This window comes from Sorex araneus, chromosome 10 (genome assembly GCF_027595985.1).
Source record: "Sorex araneus isolate mSorAra2 chromosome 10, mSorAra2.pri, whole genome shotgun sequence".
NCBI classification, from domain to species: Eukaryota; Metazoa; Chordata; class Mammalia; order Eulipotyphla; family Soricidae; genus Sorex; species Sorex araneus.
Window position 1 is genome coordinate 60,874,506 of NC_073311.1, and position 23,694 is coordinate 60,898,199.

General features: G+C 48.0%; 1 protein-coding gene across 1 annotated transcript in view; it reads right to left on the bottom strand.

Moving 5' to 3' along the window:
- The window catches only part of GYS2 (glycogen synthase 2), a 57,453-nt gene extending 34,030 nt beyond the window's left edge, over window positions 1–23,423 (bottom strand). The window contains exons 1-5 of the mRNA XM_012933382.2: window positions 23,303–23,423; window positions 10,949–11,130; window positions 10,134–10,325; window positions 7,945–8,127; window positions 1,268–1,412 (exon numbers count right to left, since the gene is read on the bottom strand). Coding sequence (XP_012788836.2) covers window positions 1,268–1,412; window positions 7,945–8,127; window positions 10,134–10,325; window positions 10,949–11,130; window positions 23,303–23,423 — 823 coding nt within the window. The remainder of the gene's footprint in view (window positions 1–1,267; window positions 1,413–7,944; window positions 8,128–10,133; window positions 10,326–10,948; window positions 11,131–23,302) is intronic.
- Between the last annotated feature and the right edge of the window lie 271 nt (window positions 23,424–23,694).

The following is a 23,694-nucleotide window of genomic DNA, read 5'->3' on the forward strand; positions in this document are numbered from 1 at the left end:
GTGAGTCCTGGTTACAAGGTGTGTTGGGTTGTTTTTTTTTTTTTGAGCCACACCTGGTGGTGCTCAGGAAATACTCCCAGTTGTGTTCAGGAGACCATATGGGATGCTGAGGATCGAACCCATGCCGGTGCATGACAAGTACCCTATTTGCTGTCCTATCGTTTCAGTGTCAGACAGTGGTGGTTTTACGTAATATTTGCTGTACTTTTCTTTTCTTTTCTTTTCTTTCCGTTTATTTTTAGGTCACAACCGCTGTGGTCAGAGCTTACTCCTGGCTCTGCACTCAGGGATCACTCCTGGCAGTGCTCAGGGGACTATATGGGGTGCTGGGAATGAACCCAGATGCATGTAGGAACATGTAACACAAGAATCCTACCAGTTGTGCTATCTCTCTGGCCCTGGACTCTGGTTTTCTCAATACAGAAGACAGCTCCACATGTTAACACCCAGAGAACAAGTCACTGTGAAAATCTAGCTTCAATCCTGCAGCACTGTGAGCCCAGCCGGTTTATTCTCTAAGCTCAGACTGAACAATACTATGTTCCAGCTAGCGCCTGCTGCTTTTACTGAGAATCTACGGAAATTGAAAAAATTTAAATATGTAATGATTTGGGACATAATAATAAATGCATTTTTCCAGTAAAAACTAATTAACTATGCACTGGGCCCAGGTACAGAAGTATCTCTAGGTGTATAGTGGTGAGCCAACCAAGCACCGTTTCACCAGCTCAGCATCTAGTGAGTGAAACAAAGACCGAAGGACTTCGTGTGTGGAACTGTGTTCGTATCTATAAGGTTGGACAGCACACAGCTCTATGCTTCAGCCTCGTCCACTACGAACATAGAATCCTCTTCTTTGTGAAATTGAAAAAGGAAATTTTTAATTTCAGTAGATTCTCAGCTTTACTTATTGTTTTAATAATGTCAGTGAGTGCAATGTTTCCCCAATCATACTTTTTTTTAAAACTATCATCAGTGAGTGCAATGTTTCCCCAATCATACTTTTTTTTAAAAAAAATATTTGCTTTTTGGGTTTGGGAGTCCTACCTGGCAGTGCCTGCGATATAGTCCCGGCTCTGCGATCAGGGATCCAGCCTGGCAGTGCTCAGGGGACCCTAGGTGGTACCACGGACCAATCAGGGGTCAGCTGTGTGCCAGGCAAGTACCCGGACTGTCTCTGGTCTCATCCTTTTTAGTTTAAAATTTTCCTGACAGCTCATGTCACTTTGAACTGGGAGGCTGGCGCACACACGGGGACAGAACTCACCAGGCTTTCTCTTCAGCATATGCTCTGCCTCGATGGCCGTTATTTCCGAGACGGTGGTGAACACGTGGGCACAGTGCACAGACGCTCGCTCCATGCAGTACCGGTGGTAGATCTGTCTTTCTCCCGCCTCCTTGTCGATGTTGAACTGTTAGAGACAGAGCACAGCACGGGCACACTGGCGCGGGGAAGAACATGCCACGCCTTCCTCCGCAGGCTCTCGGCAAGACCCCGAGAAAACGCAGCACCGCAAAAAGGAAATGATACGTTGATTTCATCCGATTGCTAAAATGCGTACTTCTGAGCAACAAACCTGCCTGGTAAATCCTCAGACAGCAACACCACTGTGAGATACAACCATGATCACAGATTGACTCTTGCTGATCGAATTTTGGTAATTCCATTGGCCTCAGTGTTGTAATAAATAGCACTGTAGCACTGTTGGCCCAATTTGCTCAAGCAGGCACCAGTAACGTCTCCATTGTGAGACTCGTTGTTACTGTTTTTGGCATATCGAATATGCCACGAGGAGCTTGCCAGGCTCTGCTGTGCGGGAGGGATACCCTCGGTAGCTTGCCGGGCTCTCCGAGAGGGACGGTGGAATCGACCCCGGGTCAGCCGCATGCAAAGCAAATGCCCTACCTGCTGTGCTATCACTCCAGTCCACTGTAATAAATAATATAAAGTAAATTTGCTTGTTTCTGAAAGGGGCAGGGTGAGTAGTGGGGGGGAGGCTGGGAGTACAGGTGTAGGGAAGGTCACCCTGGTGATGGCATTGGTGTTGGAACAGTTAATGCCTGAAACAACTAGATTATGAACAATTTGGTAAACCACAATGTTACAACAAGAAAAAAAAATTGCTTTAAAAGAAGGTGTTACTTCTGTGAGATTAGTTTGGGGCTCTTCACAGAAATGAGACCTCGGGGTGCTTTATTTCTACACTATTCTTTAATTGCCTTCTCTCAAGCCAATATTTCCACTTAGCAAGGATCACACAGATTTCTTGATTTTTTTAATTCAAAATATATTTTTACGTATTCCAAATTTTCGTCTGACTTAGAACTGAGCCAGAGGTCAGGAGCCTAAGTACAAAGGCTAAGGCACTTTCAGTCATTTGGCTTTAGATATGACCCTGGTTCGAATTCCAGCACCAAATACACAGAGTACCACCAGGAGTGGCCCCTGAGCACTGTCAGGTGTGACCCCAAAACTAGAATACACACACACACACACACACAAACACACACATTCCTTGGTCCAGAGAGATAGAACAGGGATTAAGGCATTTATCGTGCACAAGGCTGGCTGTAGTTCAATGTCTGGCACTGCACGTGGTTCCCCTGAGCACCACCAGAAGGGATCCCTGAGCACAGAGCCAGGAATAAGCCCTGGGCACTGTTGGATGTGGCCCAAAACACCACCACCACCACAACAACAATAACATAATAATAATAACTTAGGAAAAAATAAAAATTCATCAAATAATTGTCTATGGTTTCTTTTAGCGTTTGGTAATCCTAAACAACCCTGTCCAGACTTTTGTCCAGAAAATTCTCTAGCCATCAAGAAAAGAGAGGTTTAAGTACAAGCAGCTTCTTTAAAAGCATTAGTTATTTGGAGAGAAAAGGACTTCTGTGGTTAAAGGCAGCACTCACCAGTCACCAGACTTAGAGGGAAGAACTTGGAAACATCTTTATGGAGGGTCTTCCAAAATTCACATATGGCTAAATGCGGTTAAAATACTATTATACTGGCTAATAAGTTTAGATAAAAATTTAAACCATTATTAAGGTCCTTGTGAACTGGTTGCCAAGAAAGAGTGGTTTTATGGCTGGAGAGACAACATGGGGTGAGCCTCTTGCCTTGCACCCCACTAACCACAGTTTAAATCCCGGGGCCACATAAGCTCCGCTGAGCACTGCCAGAGGCCACTCCTGAGAGTCAGGCGCAGCCCTGAGCACTGCTGGGTGTGGCCGAAACCACCTCCCCAACCCCCAAGAAGGAAAGAAAAAAGCGCTTTCATTAACAACTTGAGTAAAATAGTTCCGATATTTCTTCTTTAATAAAAGTTGAGAATTTTTATTCTCCCTCCCTCCCCCACTCTCTTTTCTTTTTTGTTTTTGGGTCACAGCCGGCAATGCTCAGGGGTCACTCCTGGCTCTGCACCCAGGAATCACTCCTGTTGGTGCTTGGGGGGCCATATGGGATGCTGGGGATCTAATCCAGGTCAGCCGCATGCAAGACAGCCCTACCCACTGTACTATCGCTCTGGCTCCAAGGATTTTTTATTCTTATAGCTCCATGATTATTCGTCTAAGTCAGACTTGTGCAGAGGTCTGCATCAAAAACTAAATTATGATCACGATCACAATCACAAAATCCCGTTAATCATTGATTTCTCGAGCGGACTCAGTCACGTCTCCATTCGTCCTTTCCCTGAGATCCTAGAAGTCTCTCTCCACTCGGCCCTCCCAAAGATGTCGCACTGGAGGCTCTTTCACGGTCAGGGGAATGAGATCCAGCTTGTTACTGGCTTTAGCATATGCATACACCATGGGAAGCTTGCAAGGCTGTCCCATGTGGGCAGGAAACTCTAAGAAGATTGCCAGTTTCTCCTAGACGGAGAAGTAGGCTACAAGATATCGCTTCTGGGAGCTTGCTTTTAAGTCTCTGGATGTTGGCAGCTGATGGGATTACACACACCTGGGTTCCTCTGCCGGTACCTTCATGCATGAGGCCTGTCTGAACGTGTGGAGAGGGGCCTTGAGTATGGCTGTAGCTAGGTTCTGGTGGTCTTCGGCCGCCGAGAGCTCTGCTCGGGGTGGGGAGGGAAGCTGGAGCCCATCCCCTCCGAGGGGCCAGGGGAAGACATTCTATACATTTCTTATATTGAACTTTCATTGTCACTTGCATAACTCTTGTGAGCCCCTCACACTCTAAGGCCAGGGTGAGTATGGGGTCTGCTGGGAAAAATGAGGAGTTAAGCTGTGGTCAGCTGATCACCTCCTACCCTCTGTGCTGGGAGGAGCACTGGATTCCAGCAAGGAGATGCGGGCTGACTCAGCAGAATATCCCCCTCACTGTACGACCTTCAGCTGGGAAAGACAAGATGACGTTTGAACAGACTAAGACACAAACTCTAGCCCTTGATGGACAGGGTAAGCTGTGATGTGTAATGATATTACACCGTTAGGGTCCAGTGTCCATGATTTCCCCCGCTCCAAACGGCACGAAGAGTTCAGCCAGGAATGCAACACACAAGCGGAGTTTATTAAGCCAGCTAGCCGGGGTCAAGCTTCTAGGCATGCAGGCCCAACAAGACCCTGAGCCAGGGAGAAGCTGCTAGTTCTGTGGTTAGTGCTTACATCATAGCCCGCGCTTACAGATTCAAACAGAAACGTGAGTGAAAATTGCAGGTTTCACTACTCAGCTCCAACAGTACAAACAGTTACAGAGGGTCACTGTGACATGTTTCAGACCAATCTGGCATTTGTCCTGCCCGAGTCTAGGTGGCTTCTAGAGATAGCGGCTAGCGGTGATGAAGCTTTTTGCCAAGGCTGAGTTTCCAGTCTGACTGTACTTCCCTCACAGGTGGCCAGGGGAGAGAAGCGGGGTTTTAAGAAAAGCAAAAAAGGTTTAAGTAAAACAAAACGTGAAGCAGGAACCAGGCATGATGGAGTCGCTCCTGCCCCACGCCCTGTCCAACAACACTTGCTCCTTCAAAACTGCTAAATTAAATGGGGAAAGAGCATAGAAATAAATATAAATGTACTTGCTTATTAGAAAAAGGGGGCACGTAGTATCGTTCAGGGACTACTCCTGTCTCTGTGCTCAGGAGTCAGTCCTGGCCGTGTTTAGGGGTCTCATGTGACATGCCGAGGGTAAAACCCGGGTCAGCCTGAATGCAAGGCAAACACCTTCATATTTGTGCTGTTTCCATCCTTAAATCCAAATTGTGAAAACAAAATGATATAAAAATAAAATAAGTTATAGTACCTAATACATGCTCAAGGCCACTCTCCACGAAGGAACCAGTAGAGAAACCCAGTGTGTGGGACCCGGGGCGAGATCTCCAAGGCTGCTCGCATCAGACTAGGCCTCTTTCACCCAGATTCCCCATTTTCCAGTAGTTAGGCAGTCACACCCAGAACTGCGCCCCCCCCCCCCCCACTGCAGCCCTTCCTCGCCGCGCTGTGTAATCCCATCAACAGCCAATATCCAGAGACTATAAAACCAAGCTCCTGGACAGCCTAGTTCTGATAACTTAGTTCTCCCTCTTGGAGAACCTGGCAAGCTACTGAGAGTTTACTGCCCACACAGGGGAGAGCCTCGCAAGTTCTCCGTGGCATATTTATATGTCAAATACAGTAATAATGGTGGGTCTCATTCCCCTGACCCTTGAAGAGCTTCTAATGCGGCACCATTGGGAAGGATGAGTAAAGAGAGGCTGCTAAAATATCAGGGCTAGGATGAATGGAGATGTTACTGGACCCACTCGAGCAAATTGATGATCAAAGGGATGACAGTGATACAGTGATATAGTGATACCTAATAACATGAGTAGTTTTGAGTCGAGAAAATACAGTGCTCTTCAGAACCAGAAGATCAGTTTCCCCACAAATGTCCAGATAGGTTTTTTTCTGAGATGTATGGAACAAGCTTTCCCCAGCCTATCCTTTGACAAAGGGGGGCAGGGGGGGTGTCGGGCAAGGTCTGGGGCAGCTCTGTAGGCCTCAAGAAGACTCAGCACTACCTGAGTAGAACGAAGACTGCACTGTGCTGGGTTTCCTACTGTTTTCTGCATTTTCTGGGTTTCCTGCATCCTCGTCCAGGGCACAAAATTTCTCTTACAGATAGGACTCTGCCTTATCTCTCGCAATCATAAATGAAACTATTTACTACACACACACACACACACATACACACACACACACAAACGATGATTCCTGAGGTTCCAGGTCTTCGCCAGAAATCATCCTTCATCAGAGAAACCTATGCTGAGGAGGGCTTAGGTGAGGTGTAACACTGGGGTGTCCTCTCACCTAAAAGCACCAGGTCCCTTTCCTAGTCCTAAGGTCCAGACAGATACGTGCAGAGAGGTCCATCCCTCTAGATTCACAGTCATGTTGAGTCTCCCTACATATGCAATTAAATTTGTTTATTTTTTCCCTCTGGCTAGTTTGCCTGGTGCTCCTGAGAAGGACCAGAGAGAAGAATTCTCCCCGGAACCCCCAGAGTACTCAGAAGTGAAATATTCAAGAAGTCTCTCTAATATTTTCATTCAAAATGTCAAAGTCAGCTCTTGGCGAGGAAATGACAGCTCAGCTTACCACAGGTCACTGGCTCGCCCTTATTAGTCTCCCTGCATCATTGCTCAGAGGAAATGTCCCTGGTCTCTCGACTTTCTGAATTCCCTGGTGACTTTCTTTTCAAAGGTCTTATGTTTACAATTTGACCTTTGCGGTAGACTGACATCTGGAGAGGAAAACTCTCACGTGGACCAGCCATTGCTTTGCAAATGCGAAAGTTTGTCAGAAAGAACTTTCCTGTGTGGGTGTCTCTGAGAGGGAAACAGAACTTCCCACCACCATTATTTAAGCCACATCCATGCTTTACACACAAGAACAGACTGAAACTTTTCAACACGGGAGATTCCTTAGAAATCAGTATTTCAACTTCCTAATGATCTTGCTAGTGAAACAATATTAAGATGCTAAATTGGTTGGATTGGCAAGATAGACAACAAATACGCAGCGACCTTGACCTTAAGGGTACTCAAACACTTTGTTGATATGTTTGTTTGTTTGTTTGTTTTAGGCCACACCCAGAGATGCTCAGGGCTTACTCCTGGCTTTGCACTCAGGAATCACTCCTGGTGGTCTTCTCAGGACCATATGGGATGCCGGGATAGAAACCAAGCTGGCCATGTGCAAGGCAAGAGCCCTACCCACTGGACTATCATTTTGGCCCCTGTCGACATTTTTGATGTGAGGAACTAAAAGACTTCTTTCTTGTGCATCTGAATTAACTGAGGGCAAACAGGAGAAATCCAAACTGAATGACAGATCCTAGATCCCAGCAGCCTTCCCAGAGAGTCCTGCGCAACCTCATGGCATGGACCTACCTCTTTGTTTTGTTTCTTGCTTTCACAGGGCCTAAATTTGAACCTAGGACTTTCCACATGGAAGGGACGCACTCTGCCTGCTTCTGAGTCACCCACCCAGCCCCATATTGCTCTGTTTTCAGGTAAATTGTTTTGCTGGAACCCCACAGAAACTCTTCTATACACTTGCAAAGCACTTTGGAGAAATCCATTCACTTGGAGGCTGTGGGGAGGCAGGCTCAGCCAGCCTACTGTTCTAGAACCATCCATTTGAAGAGGGGGAGAGTCAGAGCAAGCCCCAAGCCCAGCTTCCATGGGACCTGGGCCCCTCTGTCCATTCAGGGTCTTAGCCCCACCGTGCCCACTCAGATTCGGATCTCTGGTGGGGAGGAACTGCACAGCTGAACGGTGTGGGCCCGCTGTCCCCTCCTGGGAGGCTTGTCACGAACATCAACCCGCTCAAAGGGCACCGCTGTCATCTGGCTGGCAGGTGAAACGCACAGATCAATACATCCCCGCCGTCTACGCCAAGGCTCAGGAAGGTGGGGAGGCGGGGAGGGGGAAAGCGGGTGCTTACCTCATCGAGATGGTTGTAGAAATCGATGTTCGCTGCGCACAGATACCTCCCGAGCAGTGTGGCGTGGGTGGTGAATATTGTGGCGATCGGAAGCTTCCGGGCTCGAGACAGGATTAGTCCGGTCCCGGCCTGCCACTCGTGGAAGTGGGCGATGACGTGTCGCCCGTCTGCGTGATCTGTCACCTACATCAGGAAAGGAACATTCGGAACAAACGGGTGGTGATAGATATTGGCTCTTGCTTATGGCCCCAAACAATAGCTATCATACCTGCAAATGATCACAACTTGAAGGGTCTACATGTGGGGCACATCTGTGTGTTATTAGGACTCCAGGGCATGTTTCGAAAGTTTATGTATTTTTTATGTGTTAATTCTCACTTTTGGTGGTGAATCAGATTTACTTCTTTTATTTGCATGAGCTTGGGGATGCCAAAAATAACACCCAATAAATATTCATGGACCTGATGACAAGTTATGGTGATAACAATGTCTTAAGGTCAAGAAAGTAGCTGTAGCTCAGTGGAAAAACACATGTTATGTATGTACAAGATGGCCTGAGCTTCATCTCCCGTCCCATCCTCCACAAATATTAATAATAGCATCCTTGAAGATGCTGAATCAATGGGGACTATCTAGTTATCTTTATACATAAGCAATAAATGACCCCAAATTTGGAGTCAGTCTTATCTGAATTTTTCTATTCCTTGAAGCCAAAAATACTTAAACTGGTATTAATAATGTGGGATTAATACCAGTTTAATATGGGGGGCCAGAGAGATATCCCAGTGGGTAAGGCGCTTGTACTGCATGAAACCATCCCATGTTCTATCCCCTGCATCACATAGTGAGCCCTGAGCACAGAACCAGGACTGAGCCCTGAGTACTACTGGGTGTGGCCTTAAAACAAATCAATGAAAAAAGAAAATAGGATTGTGGGAGGAGCCAGAGAGATCGTACAGGGGTTCAGGCTTTTGACACGAGTGATTTCGAGCATAGAGCGAGAGGACCTGCTGAGTGAGCATTGCTGGGTATGGTTCAGCTCCCACAAAATAAATGTTTCCCCACAAAAAAATGGAATTGGGGATAAAGAGACTAATAAGTTGCACAGAAAAGGAATTTGTAATTTAGTAACACACGGAGAACCATGTCTAATGGAAAACCAGGAAGGGTTTAGTGTCTGCCTTAAAATTGTCTTGGCCCACCCTTACAAAAAGTTAATATTTACACTCCACTCCCCTTACAACTGCTTCCTCCGTGGGGAGCAGCACGGGTAACGCAGGACACTTGTGTTCAGGAAGTCTGAGTGGAGGGAGAACTGGGAAGTCTGGAGAATTCACCCATGGCAGTAGTTCTCTCACTTGGCCCACATCGGAATCATCTGGAAAGCTGGGGGACACTGAGGTCTGCATCCTGCATCTCAGGAGGCGTGAGAGAGTGCAGGTTTGACTCAGAGACTTACGAGAGTACAGATTTGATTCATTAAGCAAGGTCTGTTTCCAAATGTCCCAGTTTCTATTTTTTTTTTATCCCAAGAGGATAGTTTACCTCTCCAGACTCCAGCCGTTGAGATGACGTCAGTCCCATACAAGTGATTTAAAAAAAAAAAAAAAACTAAAACTAAAAAAGATCTCGAAATAGCACTAGTACTCACACATTTAAAACACACACACAATCGCATGTGCACCCACGCATGCATGCACACATGGGCCAGAGAGATAACACAGTGGACAAGAACTCACTTGTCTTGCATGTAGCTGACCCGTGTATCACATACAGTTCCCTGAGCACAGAGCCAGGAGTAAACCCTTTCATTAGGCGTGACCTCCAAACCCTAACAACTACAAATAATTCAAGTGCTTTTCTATTCCTGAGATTCTAAAACTCACACACATAGGCCATGACGTGTGCCCATTCCCCCCCCCCGTAGATTATTGTGTATATTATGGCAGGCATTGTAACTGGGTGTTGTGTACACATAGTGCTGTTTAAACTTTGATCCAAGACAAATCTCAATAAGCATCATTATCACCCTGTTCCAAAGACGAGTATTAAAGAAAGGCTGTTCATTTCTTTCTCCCAGATGCCTTTAAAATACGCTAGTCCACTCAGAAATGTCACCAAGCAGAGCTGTCTTACCCGAACAGCCAGATCATCTGGGGACACAGCTGCATGCGCTGCAGCGACCGTACCTCTTTTAAGAACCAGGCGGTTAGAGATCCGAATATCAGCATGTCGTTGGCTTCCCGGTCCTGGTAGGGGATGCCCACGCCGCACGCCTCCCACAGATCCCCCTTCCACCTGTCCAGGTTCGAAGCGGAGTAGCCTATGTCGAAAAGCACCACGTAAGGGCTCCCTTCTATCAGCCATCTTCCGAAATGCACCTGCCGGAAGCAAGACACAGTCACCGGGACTGTTAAAGGGACCCCCAAGGAGGAGATTTTTTATTTTAGTTTTATTAATTTTTTAATTTTTATTTTAATGAACCGCTGTGAAGTACAGTTACCGACTTACAAACTTCTGTGATTACGTTTCAGTCATATAAAGTTCAAGTACCCATCCCTCCACCCGTGCCCATTCTCCACCACCAATGATCCCAGTATCCCTCCCCCCCGCCCCGCCCCGCCACACCCAGCCCTTCCCAAGGAGGAGATTTTATTTGAGTTGCAGGAGCAACACTTTAGAGCGCAGCGGCAGACCACCCAGAAGGGAAAGCCCCGGGACCACACAAATCACAGCTTCTGAGGAACCTTCTACGCTGGACAGGTGTGGTTTAAAGAAGATGCCTCAAGTCCACTTAAAACTAATGACCTCCTCCGAGGAGCATGAGGCAAACCTAACTAAGTGCCCGGTGGGCTGTCGCAGCACACCTGGCAACTGTGTGTATTCATACCTGGCAGTCATGTGTGTTCATACCTGGCAGTCATATGTGTTTATACCTGGCAGTTGTGTGTGTTTATACCTGGCAGTTGTGTGTGTTTATACCTGGCAGTGTGTGTGTTCATACCTGGCAGCCGTGTGTGTTCATGGCCTCCATAGCCTTCTTCACAGCCCCGTTGACCGGCTCACATGCCTCCACCTGAGTCTTCATATTGTGCTCAAAGTAGGGGCCGATCATGAAGAAGTTGTCTCCCCACTCCTCTGCCGTGGTTTTGGCTTTGGTCTGAATCACGGTGTAGATGCCCCCGACTATGGAAAAGAAAGATCGAGTTAGCATTGGGGAAACCATTGGTGCCTTTCTTTTCTTTCTTTTTTCCTTTTGCTTTTCTTTGGGTCATACCTGGCAATGCACAGGGCTTACTCCTGGCTCTGTGCTCAGGAATTACTCCTGGCAGTGCTTGGAGGACCATATGGAATGCTGGGAATTGAACCCAGGTTGGCCGTGTGCAAGGCAAATGCCCTACCTGCTGTGCTATTGCTCCAGCCCCCCGTTGATGCCTTTCAATGGAGAAAGGGTGCAGACGTGCTCTGGTCACACCTGTGTCTGATGGAGCCTGAAGGTTCAGAAAGACCGTTTCAAAGGGTGGGGTTGGGGGTGAACAGTGCGAAGGCCCTCTGTCACTGCAGAAAAACACGGACTTCTTTTTGGTTTTTATATATTTTTCTTTTTACAAAGCTGTTCATGATTGGGTTTCAGTCATACAATGTTCCGACACCCATCCCTTCACCAGTGTAATTCTTTTTTTTTAATGTTTATGTATCAACATTTTTATTTGTATACAAGAATTATGAAGTTAATTTAAATATTTGTATATGTGATCATGTAGAATATTTCCTCTCGGAGAGCCTGAGAAGCTACCAAGGATATTCTGCCCACATGGCAGAGCCTGTCAAGCTACCTATGACATATTCGATTTGCCAAAAGCAGTAACTATAACATGCTCTTCATGTTCCTGGAGCGAGCAGATGTCATTGGGCTACAGTAGCACATGACAGGGATGAATGGAGATGTTACTGGTGCCCGCTTGAGCAATCAATGAGCAACAGGATGACAGTGATACAGTGATATATGAAATATTCATCTCTATGAGGCGCAGGTCATCTATATTGGATGCATAGGAACTAATGCAAGACCAAAGCTTGTCTGCTTTCCTTTTTTTTCTTCCTTTTTGGGTCACATCCAGCAATGCTCAGGGGTTACTCCTGGCTCTGCACTCAGGAATTACTCCTGGCGGTGCTCAGGGGACCATATGGGATACCAGGGATGGAACCCAGGTCAGTTGCGTGCAAGGCAAACGCCCTTCCCGCTGTACTATCACTCCATCCCCTCACCAGTGTAATTTCCGTGCACCAGTGCCCCAAGTTTCCTTCCCACCCCTCCAAGACTCCCCCAACCCTGCCTGCCTCTGTGGTGGGTACCTCCCTTCCCCCCCCTCTCTCTCTCTCTCTTTCTCTCAGTTTAGGTGTTATGTTTTGCAGGACTGATGCTGAAAGGTTATCATGCATATCCTTTACCTGCTTCCCACACTCAGGTCCTGTCCAGAGCGATCATTTCCCACTAACGCGTCATAATGGACCCTCCTCTACCTTAGCCACCCTCTGCCCCCACCCCCTCGTGGGGCTTTCCAGCCTGCTAGGAAGAATGCGCTCAGGAAATCTGCCTAGAAATGCATGGGCCCGGGAAGCAGCGTGCTGAGTGAAGTGAGTCAGAAGGACACGGTCAGATATAGAATGACTGCACTTATTTGTGGGATATTTTATTTTTTAAGAAAAAAAGAAAGACACATTCTGAAGGGACACTGAGCGCATCATTACTCGGGGGTTCAGTGACGCACCTACATTAGAGAGCGTCATGGCCCCTGTCCGGAGCAGCTGGCGGGCTGGCCGGCACCACGGTGAAACCCAGCAGGTTCCAGGCCCCGAGCCCACCCTCCAGTGTGGAGACGCAAGGCCTCAAATTCTCACTTGTTCGAGCGCCGGGCCAGCTACTCGGCACCAACAGGATCCTGGGAACTGGGCCTGAATCACAGGACCCAGGGGAGGGCACCTACTTTGCACACGGCCTGCCTGGGCTCCATCCCCGGCACCCCATAGGGTCCCTGGAGCCTGCCAGGAGTGATTCTTGAATCCAGAAGTCCAGAACCAGGAGAAACCCCGAGAATCACCCGCTGAGGCCCATAAATGGGTGGGAGGTTTATGGGCCCTTGGAAGGCCAGGGCTCCCCCTCCTCCGACGCACCCCTGCACCTGCTCTGCGCCCCGTGCAGTACGCTCCCTCTCTGTCCACTCCATGGGGCCTTCGGGTGAAGCGAAGTCACACAGCGTAGCTCTGCCAAGAACACGCACACCTGTGTCAGTTCACGCCTGGGAGGTGAATCAGGCAGAAGGGGGTGTTGAGTGCCGTGCTTGGCCTGAAGCCAGGTGACCAGAGTGATGTGCAAGTCCGTTCATCCCTCACCTGCCAAGCGCTTGGGTGTTGCCGGGCTGGAGGGGTGCCGGCTGCTTGCTGGAACCTGGTGTCGGGGAAGTATGGCCTCTGGGCGGGAAGCAGGAGGAGAGGGCTGAGATGCAGTTATCGGGGGTAGGGGTGGATTTGGGTGCCCTCGGGAACTTCCCTAAGACATGGCAGGGCTTCTCCTGGGTTGGCTCTTAGCAGGAGAATAAAAACGGCCTGAATCCAATTTTTTTTCCCCCAAATCTGTCTTGAGCAATACTTTGCGGGTGAGCTATAGGCAAAGGGTTGCTTGGTGCAAGTCCTGGGTGAAATCCCAGAGCTAATAGGATGCCAGCACTGGCCTCAGCTCCATTTCCAACCCTTTTTTTTTTTCTTTTTTGGGTCACACCTGGAGATGCTCAGGGTTTACTCCTGGCTCTTCACTCAGGAATTACTCCAGGAAGTGCTCAGGGGACCATATGGGATGCTGGGAATCGAACCCGGGTCAGCCGCATGCAAGGCAAATGCCCTCCCCGCTGTGCTATCACTCCAGCCCCTCCAACACTTTGGTCAGGATTATGTGTGCGAAATCGCTCACTAGTGATACCAGTAAGTTCCTTCTCAGTTTTCCCTTTGGTTTTCCAGTTTATCCAGATAGAGGGTTCGGTGGCCACTGCATCTCAAATTTCTTGTTTTAGTAAATTAGTCTTTCTGTGATAACCCTTGTGGTTAATTATAACTGCTGGTCCTGGTGGCATTGACACCTGAATATTTTTTCCTTAAAACCCAAACAGTGCACTCTCTCTTTCTCTCTCCCTCTCTCTCTCTCTACCTTTCTCTCTCTCTCTAAAAGCAGATGCAGGGTTAGAGAACTAGCACAGTGGTAAGATATTTGCTTTGCATGTGGCCACTTCCATCTGATTCCGGGCACTGCGTGGTCCCCTGAGCACTGGCCGGGATGCTCCTTAACAGGAACACAGGGCTGGGAGCAGCTCCAAGCGCTGCCAGTTATGCCTCCACGAAAGGCAGATGCTGATACTCTCATCACCACAGAGTTCATCATCCACACGGGAGAGGAGCTCCCATAACTTCCAGACATGGAAATATCACAAAGAAGAAATTCTCACAGGAACTGGCATGAACTCACAGTCCTGAGCAGCAGGAAGAAAAGCTTTTGGCTGTCCTTCAGAGAAATGGAAACTGTCACTGGAGCAGAGAGAGGTAACAAGGACACTGAGAGTCACTGCTCAGTGGCCGGAGAGGAGGGCCTGGAGCCACGCAGAGTCTGTCAGGCCTGTCAGCACCCACCTCCGCAGGACCAGAAAGCAGGACACCCCCCGCCAGCCCCCAGTAGTGCATCTGGGTCTAATTCAATTGTTCTTTTAAATACCGAAATTAGTTACAACATTATTCATGATTGGGTTTCAATCATATAAAGTCCCAACAGCCATCCCTTTGCCAGTGTATCCCCAGATCCCACCCCCGATGCCCCTCGTTTCTCTCCCACCTGCCACATCAATTCAACTGATGCCAGAATCCAGGGGACTTCAATATTTTCCCCATGGTAAGACACTTAATGAAACACGCAAGTGATTCCTTGAGGAAACACAAATTTAGAGAAGTGGTTTGTAAGGGAAATGGAAAAGAAGAAATTCTCTCTCTTTTTTTTGGGGGGGTGTCACACCCGGCGATGCACAGGGGTTACTTCTGGCTCATGTACTCAGGAATTACTCCTGGTGGTGCTCAGAGGACCATATAGGATGCTGGGAATCGAACCTGGGTCAGCCACGTTCGAGGCAAACACCCTACCCGCTGTGCTATCACTCCAACCCCAAGAAATTCTCTTCTAAGTGTGAAAATAGAAATGCACCTTTGTTTTGCTTGATGTCTCCTGTTGTCACAATGTTGTGGTGGTGGGTGATGGTAATGTGGCACTAGGATAGAACCCAGGGCCTCACACATACAAAGCTTGCCTTGCAAATGCCCAACCCAGGTTTGATCCATACAGTCCCCCAAGATACACCAGAAGTGATCCCTGAGCACAGAGCCAGGAGTAAGCCCTGAGCACTTCCAGGTATGGCCCCAAATCCAAAACAAAAACAAAACATGCTTGGCCTGAGTATCACACCTTGGAAATATATTTGTGTAGGTATATAAACTGTATTCAAACCCTCTGCCCTTAAAATCTTGGAATCATTTTCCCTTTTCTGGAGACTTTCATCTTCATTGTCTCTGAGAGTCTGTTTTATCAGATTCTGATGGCTCTTATTATTAATGTCTTGTTCACATTTCTTTTGTCGAAAACTCTACTATTTATTTACAATATTATATCTTGCCCAGACATCTTAGAGCATCCCCTTTCTTTAGACCCTAATTTGGAGTTCTAATACATGTGAATAAATACGCATGTGTTTTAAGGGACAGAGGGAGAGGAGAAAGTCTCATTCAAGAAATTCAAAGATAAACACATTTCATAATTTGCTGTTTTTTCCCCCAATTTGAGGCCTACACTTTCCAAACACCCTGAAGGTGCTTATAAATACTATATTCATGCTCTTCAGTTTTATTTGAAATAAAAACCTAAAATTCTTCTTAAATCCATCCTATGGGACTGGAGAGATAGTTCAGTGGGTAGGGCCTTGGTTTTGCATGTGGCTGACCTGAGTTTGTTCCCCAGTACCCCATCTGGCCCACGAGGTCTCTCTAGGACTGATCCCTGAGCACAGAGCCAGGAGTAAGCCTTGAGCACTGTTGGGTATAGCTCAAACACAAACAAGAAAAAAATAATTTTTTTAAACCCACTGTATTGTGGGGGCTGGAGCGATAGCACAGCGGGTAGGGCGTTTGCCTTGCACACGGCCGACCCGGGTTCAAATCCCAGCATCCCATATGGTCCCCTGAGCACCGCCAGGAGTAATTCCTTAGTGCAGAGCCAGGAGTAACCCCTGTGCATCGCCAGGTGTGACCCAAAAAGCAAAAAAAAAAAAAAAAAAAATTAAAAAAAATTTTAAAAAAAACCCACTGTATTGTTTGGGGCTGAGGATAAATAAATCTATACCCCCCACTCCTCATGCAGTGTTATTGTGGGGAGACCCTTATACTACATTCTCAAACATACTCTCAAGACTATATTAGTTTCTGCTTATTCTCTTACCACATTTATAACCAGCCACTTTCCTTTGTTTGTTTTTTTATAACATGTACCAACTTTGGCCCCCGATTTCTTCATGGGTACACTCACTGCACATATGTGGTATGCCACAGATTCAGGGTGATTCCTGCTTTCCAATTAGGAGATTAAACAGAGGTTCAGCAACACAGACTTCTCAATGAATCCGTGTTCCACCACAATGCAAGCTGTGGGATTTAAACTTCATTTTCAAACATGTACTTTGTATTTTATTGATCTATATTTTCCTAGAACTGTATGGGAGCACTCTTTGGTGTGAGAGCAAAGTATCAGCCTTTCATAAGAAAGAGGAGATGAGGGGCTGGAGCGATAGCACAATGGGTAGGGCATTTGCCTTGCATGCGGCCGAACCGGGTTTGATTCCCAGCATCCCATATGGTCCCCTGAGCACCACCAGGAGTAATTCCTGAATGCAAAGCCAGGAGTAACCCCTGTGCATCACCGGGTGTGACCCAAAAAGAAAAAAAAAAAAAGAGGCGAAGAGCTACCAGGGCATAGAGGCCAACGAAATCACCCGGGCCCATGTTTTCATCTAGAGATGCTGAATGTTGCTCAAACCAGGGTTCCAAAGCAGAGGAATGTGCCCACCAGTCCATGTAAGGGTGTAGATAGGGAAAGAAACCCCACAATTAACAGTATGGTAAACCACCGTGCTAAACTAAGATGTAAAAAATGTAAAGCTTCTTCCCTGTCTTTGAACCCTAAAATGGACAGCACTGGGAAGTCAAGTGGCTTCTGTCTGTGCATGACGACTAGTAACAGACACAGATGCACCGATGGCCATCATGCGGCTGGAAAGCACATCTCTGGGCAGCCGGTCCGGGAGAAAGACAGGAAACACCCCAGGGGCAGATGGTCAGCAAGTATCTCTGTGGCCATTCTTGGCTGGGTCTCCGGCCCCAGACCAAGCAGCCACGTCCCTGTGCAATGGGAGGTGACACCCACTGGGCAGGCCTCATCCCGCCCTACCCTGACTCTACCACAGGGCTTTATCTGGAGGGCCTGGGGCTTTCTAGCAGGTGGGAAAAGAAGTGGGAAGCCCCAGGGTTTGTTTGGCATCTCGCATGATTTGTGTGGGAACTTCCGCCTGGGATGCTGTGAATGTGACTACAGACAATGTGCAGTTCTTTTTATTTGTTTATTTTGCTGCATATAAATTTTCAATCGAGGCAATTTGTACTTTGCTTTCGTTCATCATTCAGGTGTGACCCAAACTATCTCTATCAGAAGAGTTTTACCCAAAGCCCAAACTAGGTGGGAAGGCCTTCTCTCCCCATCTCCTAGAATCTTAGAACTCCCTCCCCTGGCCCTCTGATTCTTGTGCTCCCCATATTTGACAACAACTGCCTGGCCAATATCTGTGTTTCTCCCACATCCAAAAGAACAAAAGGAAAAGAACAAAAGCAACCAGTGTTAGCACGGATGTGGGGAGAAAGGGACTCCCCTTCACTGCTGGTGGGAATGCCAACTGGTTCAGCACTTTTGGAAAACAGTATGGGTGCTTCTCAAAAAATTAGAAATTGAGCTCCCATTTGACCCAGTAATACCACTCCTGGAAATATATCATGGAGATGCAAAAAAGTATAGTAGAAATAACATCTACACTTGTATGTTCATTGTAGCACTGTTTACAATAGCCAGAATCTGGAAAAAACCCGAGTGCCTGATAACAGATGACTGGTTAAAGAAACTTTGGTACATTACACAATGGAATACTATGCAGCTGTTAAAAAGATGAAGTCATGAAATTTGCATATAGGTGGATCAACATTGGCAAGTATCATGTTACGTGAAATGACTCAGAAAGAGAGAGACAGACATAGAAAGATTGCACTCATTTGTGGAATATAAAGTAACAGAATGGGAGACTAACACCCAAGAATAGTAGAGATAAGTACCAGGAAGTTTACTCCACAGCTTAGAAGCCGGCTGGGGGAGATGGCAGCTCAGATAGAGAAGGGACCACCAAGTACAGGGTGCTAGGAGGGCCCGTTCAGAATGGGAGATGTGGGCTGAAAGTAGACTATAGGTGGAACATGATGGCCACTCAATACCTTTATTGCAAACTGCAACACCCCAAAGGAGAGAGAGCGAGCAAAAAGGAATGCCTTGCCACAGAGGCAGGGTGGGGTGGGGGGATGGGGTGGGGGTGGTAGGAGGGATGCTGGGACCGTTGGTGGTGGAAAATGGGCACTGGTGGAGGGATGGGTACTCGACCACTATATGAGTAAAATGCAAGCACAGAAGTTTCTAAGTCTGTAACTGTACCTCACGGTGATTCACTAATAAAAATTTTTTTAAATGATAAAAAATTCTTACCAAGAATGAAGAACATATATATGTATATGTATATGTATATGTATATGTATATGTATATGTATATGTATACGTATATGTGTGTGTGTCTGTGTCTGTGTCTCTGTGTTCCTGAAGTTTTGTAAACTCTGGAGCTTAGTATCAGTTTCCATTGGTAAATTCCTGCTTCTAGCAGTTTCCATTGCCCAACACCTGATCGGCACTGATGGATCTCTATTGGATACTAGATGGAGGTAGGAATACTAACAGCACAGCTGATTAAAGCAAGAATATTTGGGGAATTGTTCTCCAACAGTTTGACTCTGACTTCCTCATTTGTTATGTTTCACAGATTTCCGTTGTTGATTGGCAACATTCTGCTTATTAGGGATTTGTTTGTTTGGGGGTCAGAACTTCCAGCACTTAGGAGACCATACAGTGATGGGGTGAAGGCTTCTGCGTGCAGGCATGTGCTCCAGCCCACGGAGCTATCTTTCTGGCCCTACAATAAGGGCATTTTTTAAAATAAATCACACCGTCGCACTGTCATCCGGTTGTTCATCTATTTGCTCGAGCGGGCACCAGTAACGTCTCCATGGTGAGACTTGTTGTTACTGTTTTTGGCATATCAAATACTCTATGGGTAGCTTGCCAGGCTCTGCCATGTGGCCGGGATACTCTCGGTAGCTCGCCGGGCTCTCCGAGAGGGATGGAGGAATCGAACCCAGGTTGGCCACATGCAAGGCAAATGCCCTACCCGCTGTGCTATCACTCCAGTCCTTTCTATAAATAATCTTTTATTTTGGACATGTATTTATTTATTTGCTTACTTATTGCATCAACAGGGATCAATCCCGGGGCCTCCCACATGCAACGCATGGAACCTCATATTTGGCTCTGTCATTGGTCCCAGAAATCTTAATTTTCTGGGAAATGAAAACATTCATTGTTTACCAGAAAGCACCACAAGATGGCAAATGTGACATCCATTTCATTGAAAAATCTAATCTGGAGATAATGGGTTTTTTCAAATCCTGTGACGTCTGTGATGACCTGAAGTCCTTTCTTTCATTTTTGTGGACAGTGGAAGTTTTATCTTTCAGTTTTAAAGAAGTGAGGTGTGGGGCACACGGGCAGTGGCAGTGAGGGGTGGCAGGGGGTGTGCTCAGAAGTGTTTGAGAGACCGCGGGGTGCTGGGGATTGAACCTGTGCTTTCCGCATGCAGCAAGTGCTCCAGCCACTGATCTACCCTTCCACCTATTCACCTTTCTTCCTTGTGTTGTCGTTAACAAAGAAAGAAAGAAAAGAACTGGCCTTGGAGGAGACTGAAATGCCAGTCCCAATGGCCGTTGGCTTGGTGACTCTATGGAGCACAGGAGCTGAGCTCACATCTCTGGGCTGCCTCAGACGGCTACAATGAACAACTGGCACAGAAAACATTCTAGAAAGACACGACGGTGTTGGGGCTGGAGCGATAGCATAGCAGGTAGGGCGTTTGCCTTGCACGCGGCCAACCCGGGTTTGAATCCCAGCATCCCATATGGTCCCCTGAGCACCACAGGAGTAATTCCTGAGTGCAAAGCCAGGAGTAACCCCTGTGCATCGCCGGGTGTGACCCAAATAGAAAAAAAAAGAAAAAAAGAAAGAAAAAGACACAACGGTGTCGGGAATAAGCACAGTAAGGTCCAAACCTCTAGAAAATGCCACCCATGGGGGGTGTAGGTCCAGCTACATGAATGAAACTCCTACTTATAAAGTCTCTAGGAGCTTGGCTGGGAAGCTGGAATGACCAGAGGCTGTTTCTTCGTATGTTCAGACCATGTGGAACATTTCTGAACTTTCCTTTGATGTGGCAAGCTACCCGTGGCGTGTTCGAAATGCCACAAATACAGTAACAAGTCTCACAATGGAGACGTTACTGGTGCCCGCTCGAGCAAATCGGTGAACAGTGGGACAACAGTGAGTGCGACGACAGTGCAGTGCAGTGAAGGAAATATCCAATAGCTCCCCGGGTATGGGAAGCTAAGACTCACACTTTGGAAGAATGGCTAGTCTGCTGGGGCAACCAGATTCACACCCGTCTCTGTGGAGGTTCCTATCCGAGAGTCCTTTGTTCCCGTGGAAGTACCACACTCTTCCGCGTCTGCATGTGCCACTGCTTCGAGCGGGCTGTGGCATACGGGTTATTGGTTCCCTTTTCACATACTTCTGTCCTGTCTGCTGTGTCTCCTCAGGCAAATGACCACCTCAGTTTTTTTCCATTTGGAAAATGGAAATACCAACATTTCTCACTTTTAGGGGGTTGTCATTGAAAATTAAATGTGTCGACCTCTGTTAGAAGTGTAGACGTGTCAGGGGCTACAGCGGGGAGGGCGTTTGCCTTGCACATAGCCTACCCAAGTTCAATTCCCAGCATCCCATATGGTCCCTGAGCACTGCCAGGGATAATTCCTGAGTGCAGAGCCAGGAGTAAGCCCTGTGCATCGCCAGGTGTGACCCAAAAAGCAATAATAATAATAATAATAATAAAAACACCTATACAGCAGTTTCACCAACATACATGTTAACTTGGTTTTGTGTGTCAGATAAATGCTCAGAGCCCCAGACTCTACTTAAGTGACCAGAAACCTGTGATCAAGGGGCTGAAAGTAGTTCAGGTGTTAATGTAGTTGTCTTGCACCTGACCACCTCTGCCAGCCCAAAAAGTCTCCAAATAAGATGTTGCCTCTCTGTTGCCCCAGTAAAAGCCCTTTTTTTTTTCTTTTTGGGTCACACCTGGCAATGCACAGGGGTTACTCCTGGCTCTGCACTCAGGAATTACTCCTGGCGGTGCTCGGGGGACCCTCTGGGATGCTGGGAATCGAACCTGGGTCGGCCTCTTGCAAGGCAAACACCCAACCCACTGTGCTATCGCTCCAGCCCCAGTAAAAGTCCCTTTCAATGAAGTCTTGTTCTTGAAAAAAAAAAATCCCTCACCCCTATATATTTAATGACCAGTAAATTCACAATTATATCAACTTCTGTAAATAACACTGGAGTCTCCTCCCCCAAGTCTCCTTTTCCCTTGCATAGGAAATGAAAGAACGTAAGTATCAAAGACATAGAAACAGGAATCCCTTCATTCACACTTGGAAGACTCCATTAAACTTTCCCTGCATACCAGGCACGGTTCCAGGCTGCCTCGAGTCACGTGTGCGTATCACCCTCTGTGTGGTCCCTGGCACTTGGAGGTCACCGCTTGCTCCCTGCAGCAGGGCACGGTGTGCCACCCATGTTTGCTAAGTCGAGGGCAGAAGGGCTCCGCTCCGATGCTGGAACCCAGGCACAGCGTTTGGGATTCGATGATGGTCTCCTGACACCGACGATCACCTAGCAACCTCGCAGTTCCCCCCACCAACTAGCTATCCTGCAGTTCCTCCCGCTCTGCAGGCAAAATCTCCTCCCTTCCCATCCCGGCCAGGGACCATGTGTCCGGGAGGGGGCCCTGTTCCCGATGGGCGGGTTTAAACACCGCCTGCGTGGGAAAAGCGACTAGAAGCTGCTGTGCGTGAGCTCCGTCACTTCTCCACGCTCTGGCCTCTGTCCGCGTGCCTCCCCCTTTCCCACAGCTTTGAGTGCTAACACCATGTCTCCTAAGCTAAGACTGGGACTCCGAGCAAGCTTGAACTTGGAGAAGCATGAAAGTACTTCATGATACACTAACAGCAGAGGAAATCAAAATCTTGTGTGGGTCCTGATCAGGAATGAGTCTTCCTAAAACAAAGTACAAAATGACGCTTTTAGAGGGGATTGGAGAGTCCAACAGCCGGTAAAGATCTTGCCTTGAAGGCAGCCCACCTGGGTTCAATCCCCCGAATCCCATATGTCATCCGAGCCCTTCAGGAGGGATTCCTGAGTGCAGAGCAGAGTTATCCCTTAGCACAGACAGGCGTGGCCGAAAAACTGTCACTGTCACTGTCACCCCATTGCTCATCGATTTGCTCTAGCGGGCACCAGTAACATCTCCATTGTGAGACTTGTTGTTATTGTTTTTGGCATATCGAACAACCAAAAAAGTGCTTTATGGTTTTTTTGGGGGGGGGCTAAGAAAAATAATGACTGGATTCCTACTGTGCCATCACTCATATTTCAAATTTTAACTTAAAGATCTGTCCAAAGCAGGAACCGGCTTGATGCAAGGCCACTTCAGCGGCACTCAGGGTCCTGCCAGGCCACAGCCGGTGACCTTTGGGGGAGCTCCAGAGTTACACCTGACGCTGCTCAAGGGACCACGCAGTGCTGGGGACCAGACCAGGGTCTGCCCTTCCTCCCATCCTTTCTCTCCAGCCCCAGGGACCAGCTGCTGCCACCTTCTCCCCCTCCAAAGAGTGCTCATCTGTCCTAGCCGGCGGAAGCAGACCAAGTTTCATCCAACCTACGTTTCAATTCAGTTCCTCCCGGGCCGCTCCCAGCACTGGAGAGTTTTCTGGGGGCATCCCCGGGCTGGGTGGGTGCAGCACAAACCTTTATTGGCCACCTCCCAGGAGACCTCGAAGAGCAGTAAATCCTCCACCGGGAGCTCCTCGACTTCCCAGCGGGGCAGGCCGCCCAGGGACGTGACGGACAGGGAGCGTCCTCGGAGCATTGTGCCTGGAGCTCTGGAGTCGGTCTCAAGATGCTGGAGGCGCCAAGACCCAGTGGCCCCCGATTCCCAACAGGACCTTTTCCGGGCAACAGAGCAGCGCTGGCAGGGCGGGAAGGTTTGGGTGCTGTCAGAGAGCCGCTGCTGGCCGGGGAACTCTGGGCTCGCCTCCTCCGAGCTCCGGCAGGCCTAGAGAGGACACTCTCGGCTGCCCAGTCCCTCCACAGCCCAGTGCCCGGTAAAACGCTCCTACGCGGGCTCGGGCCAGCACCCC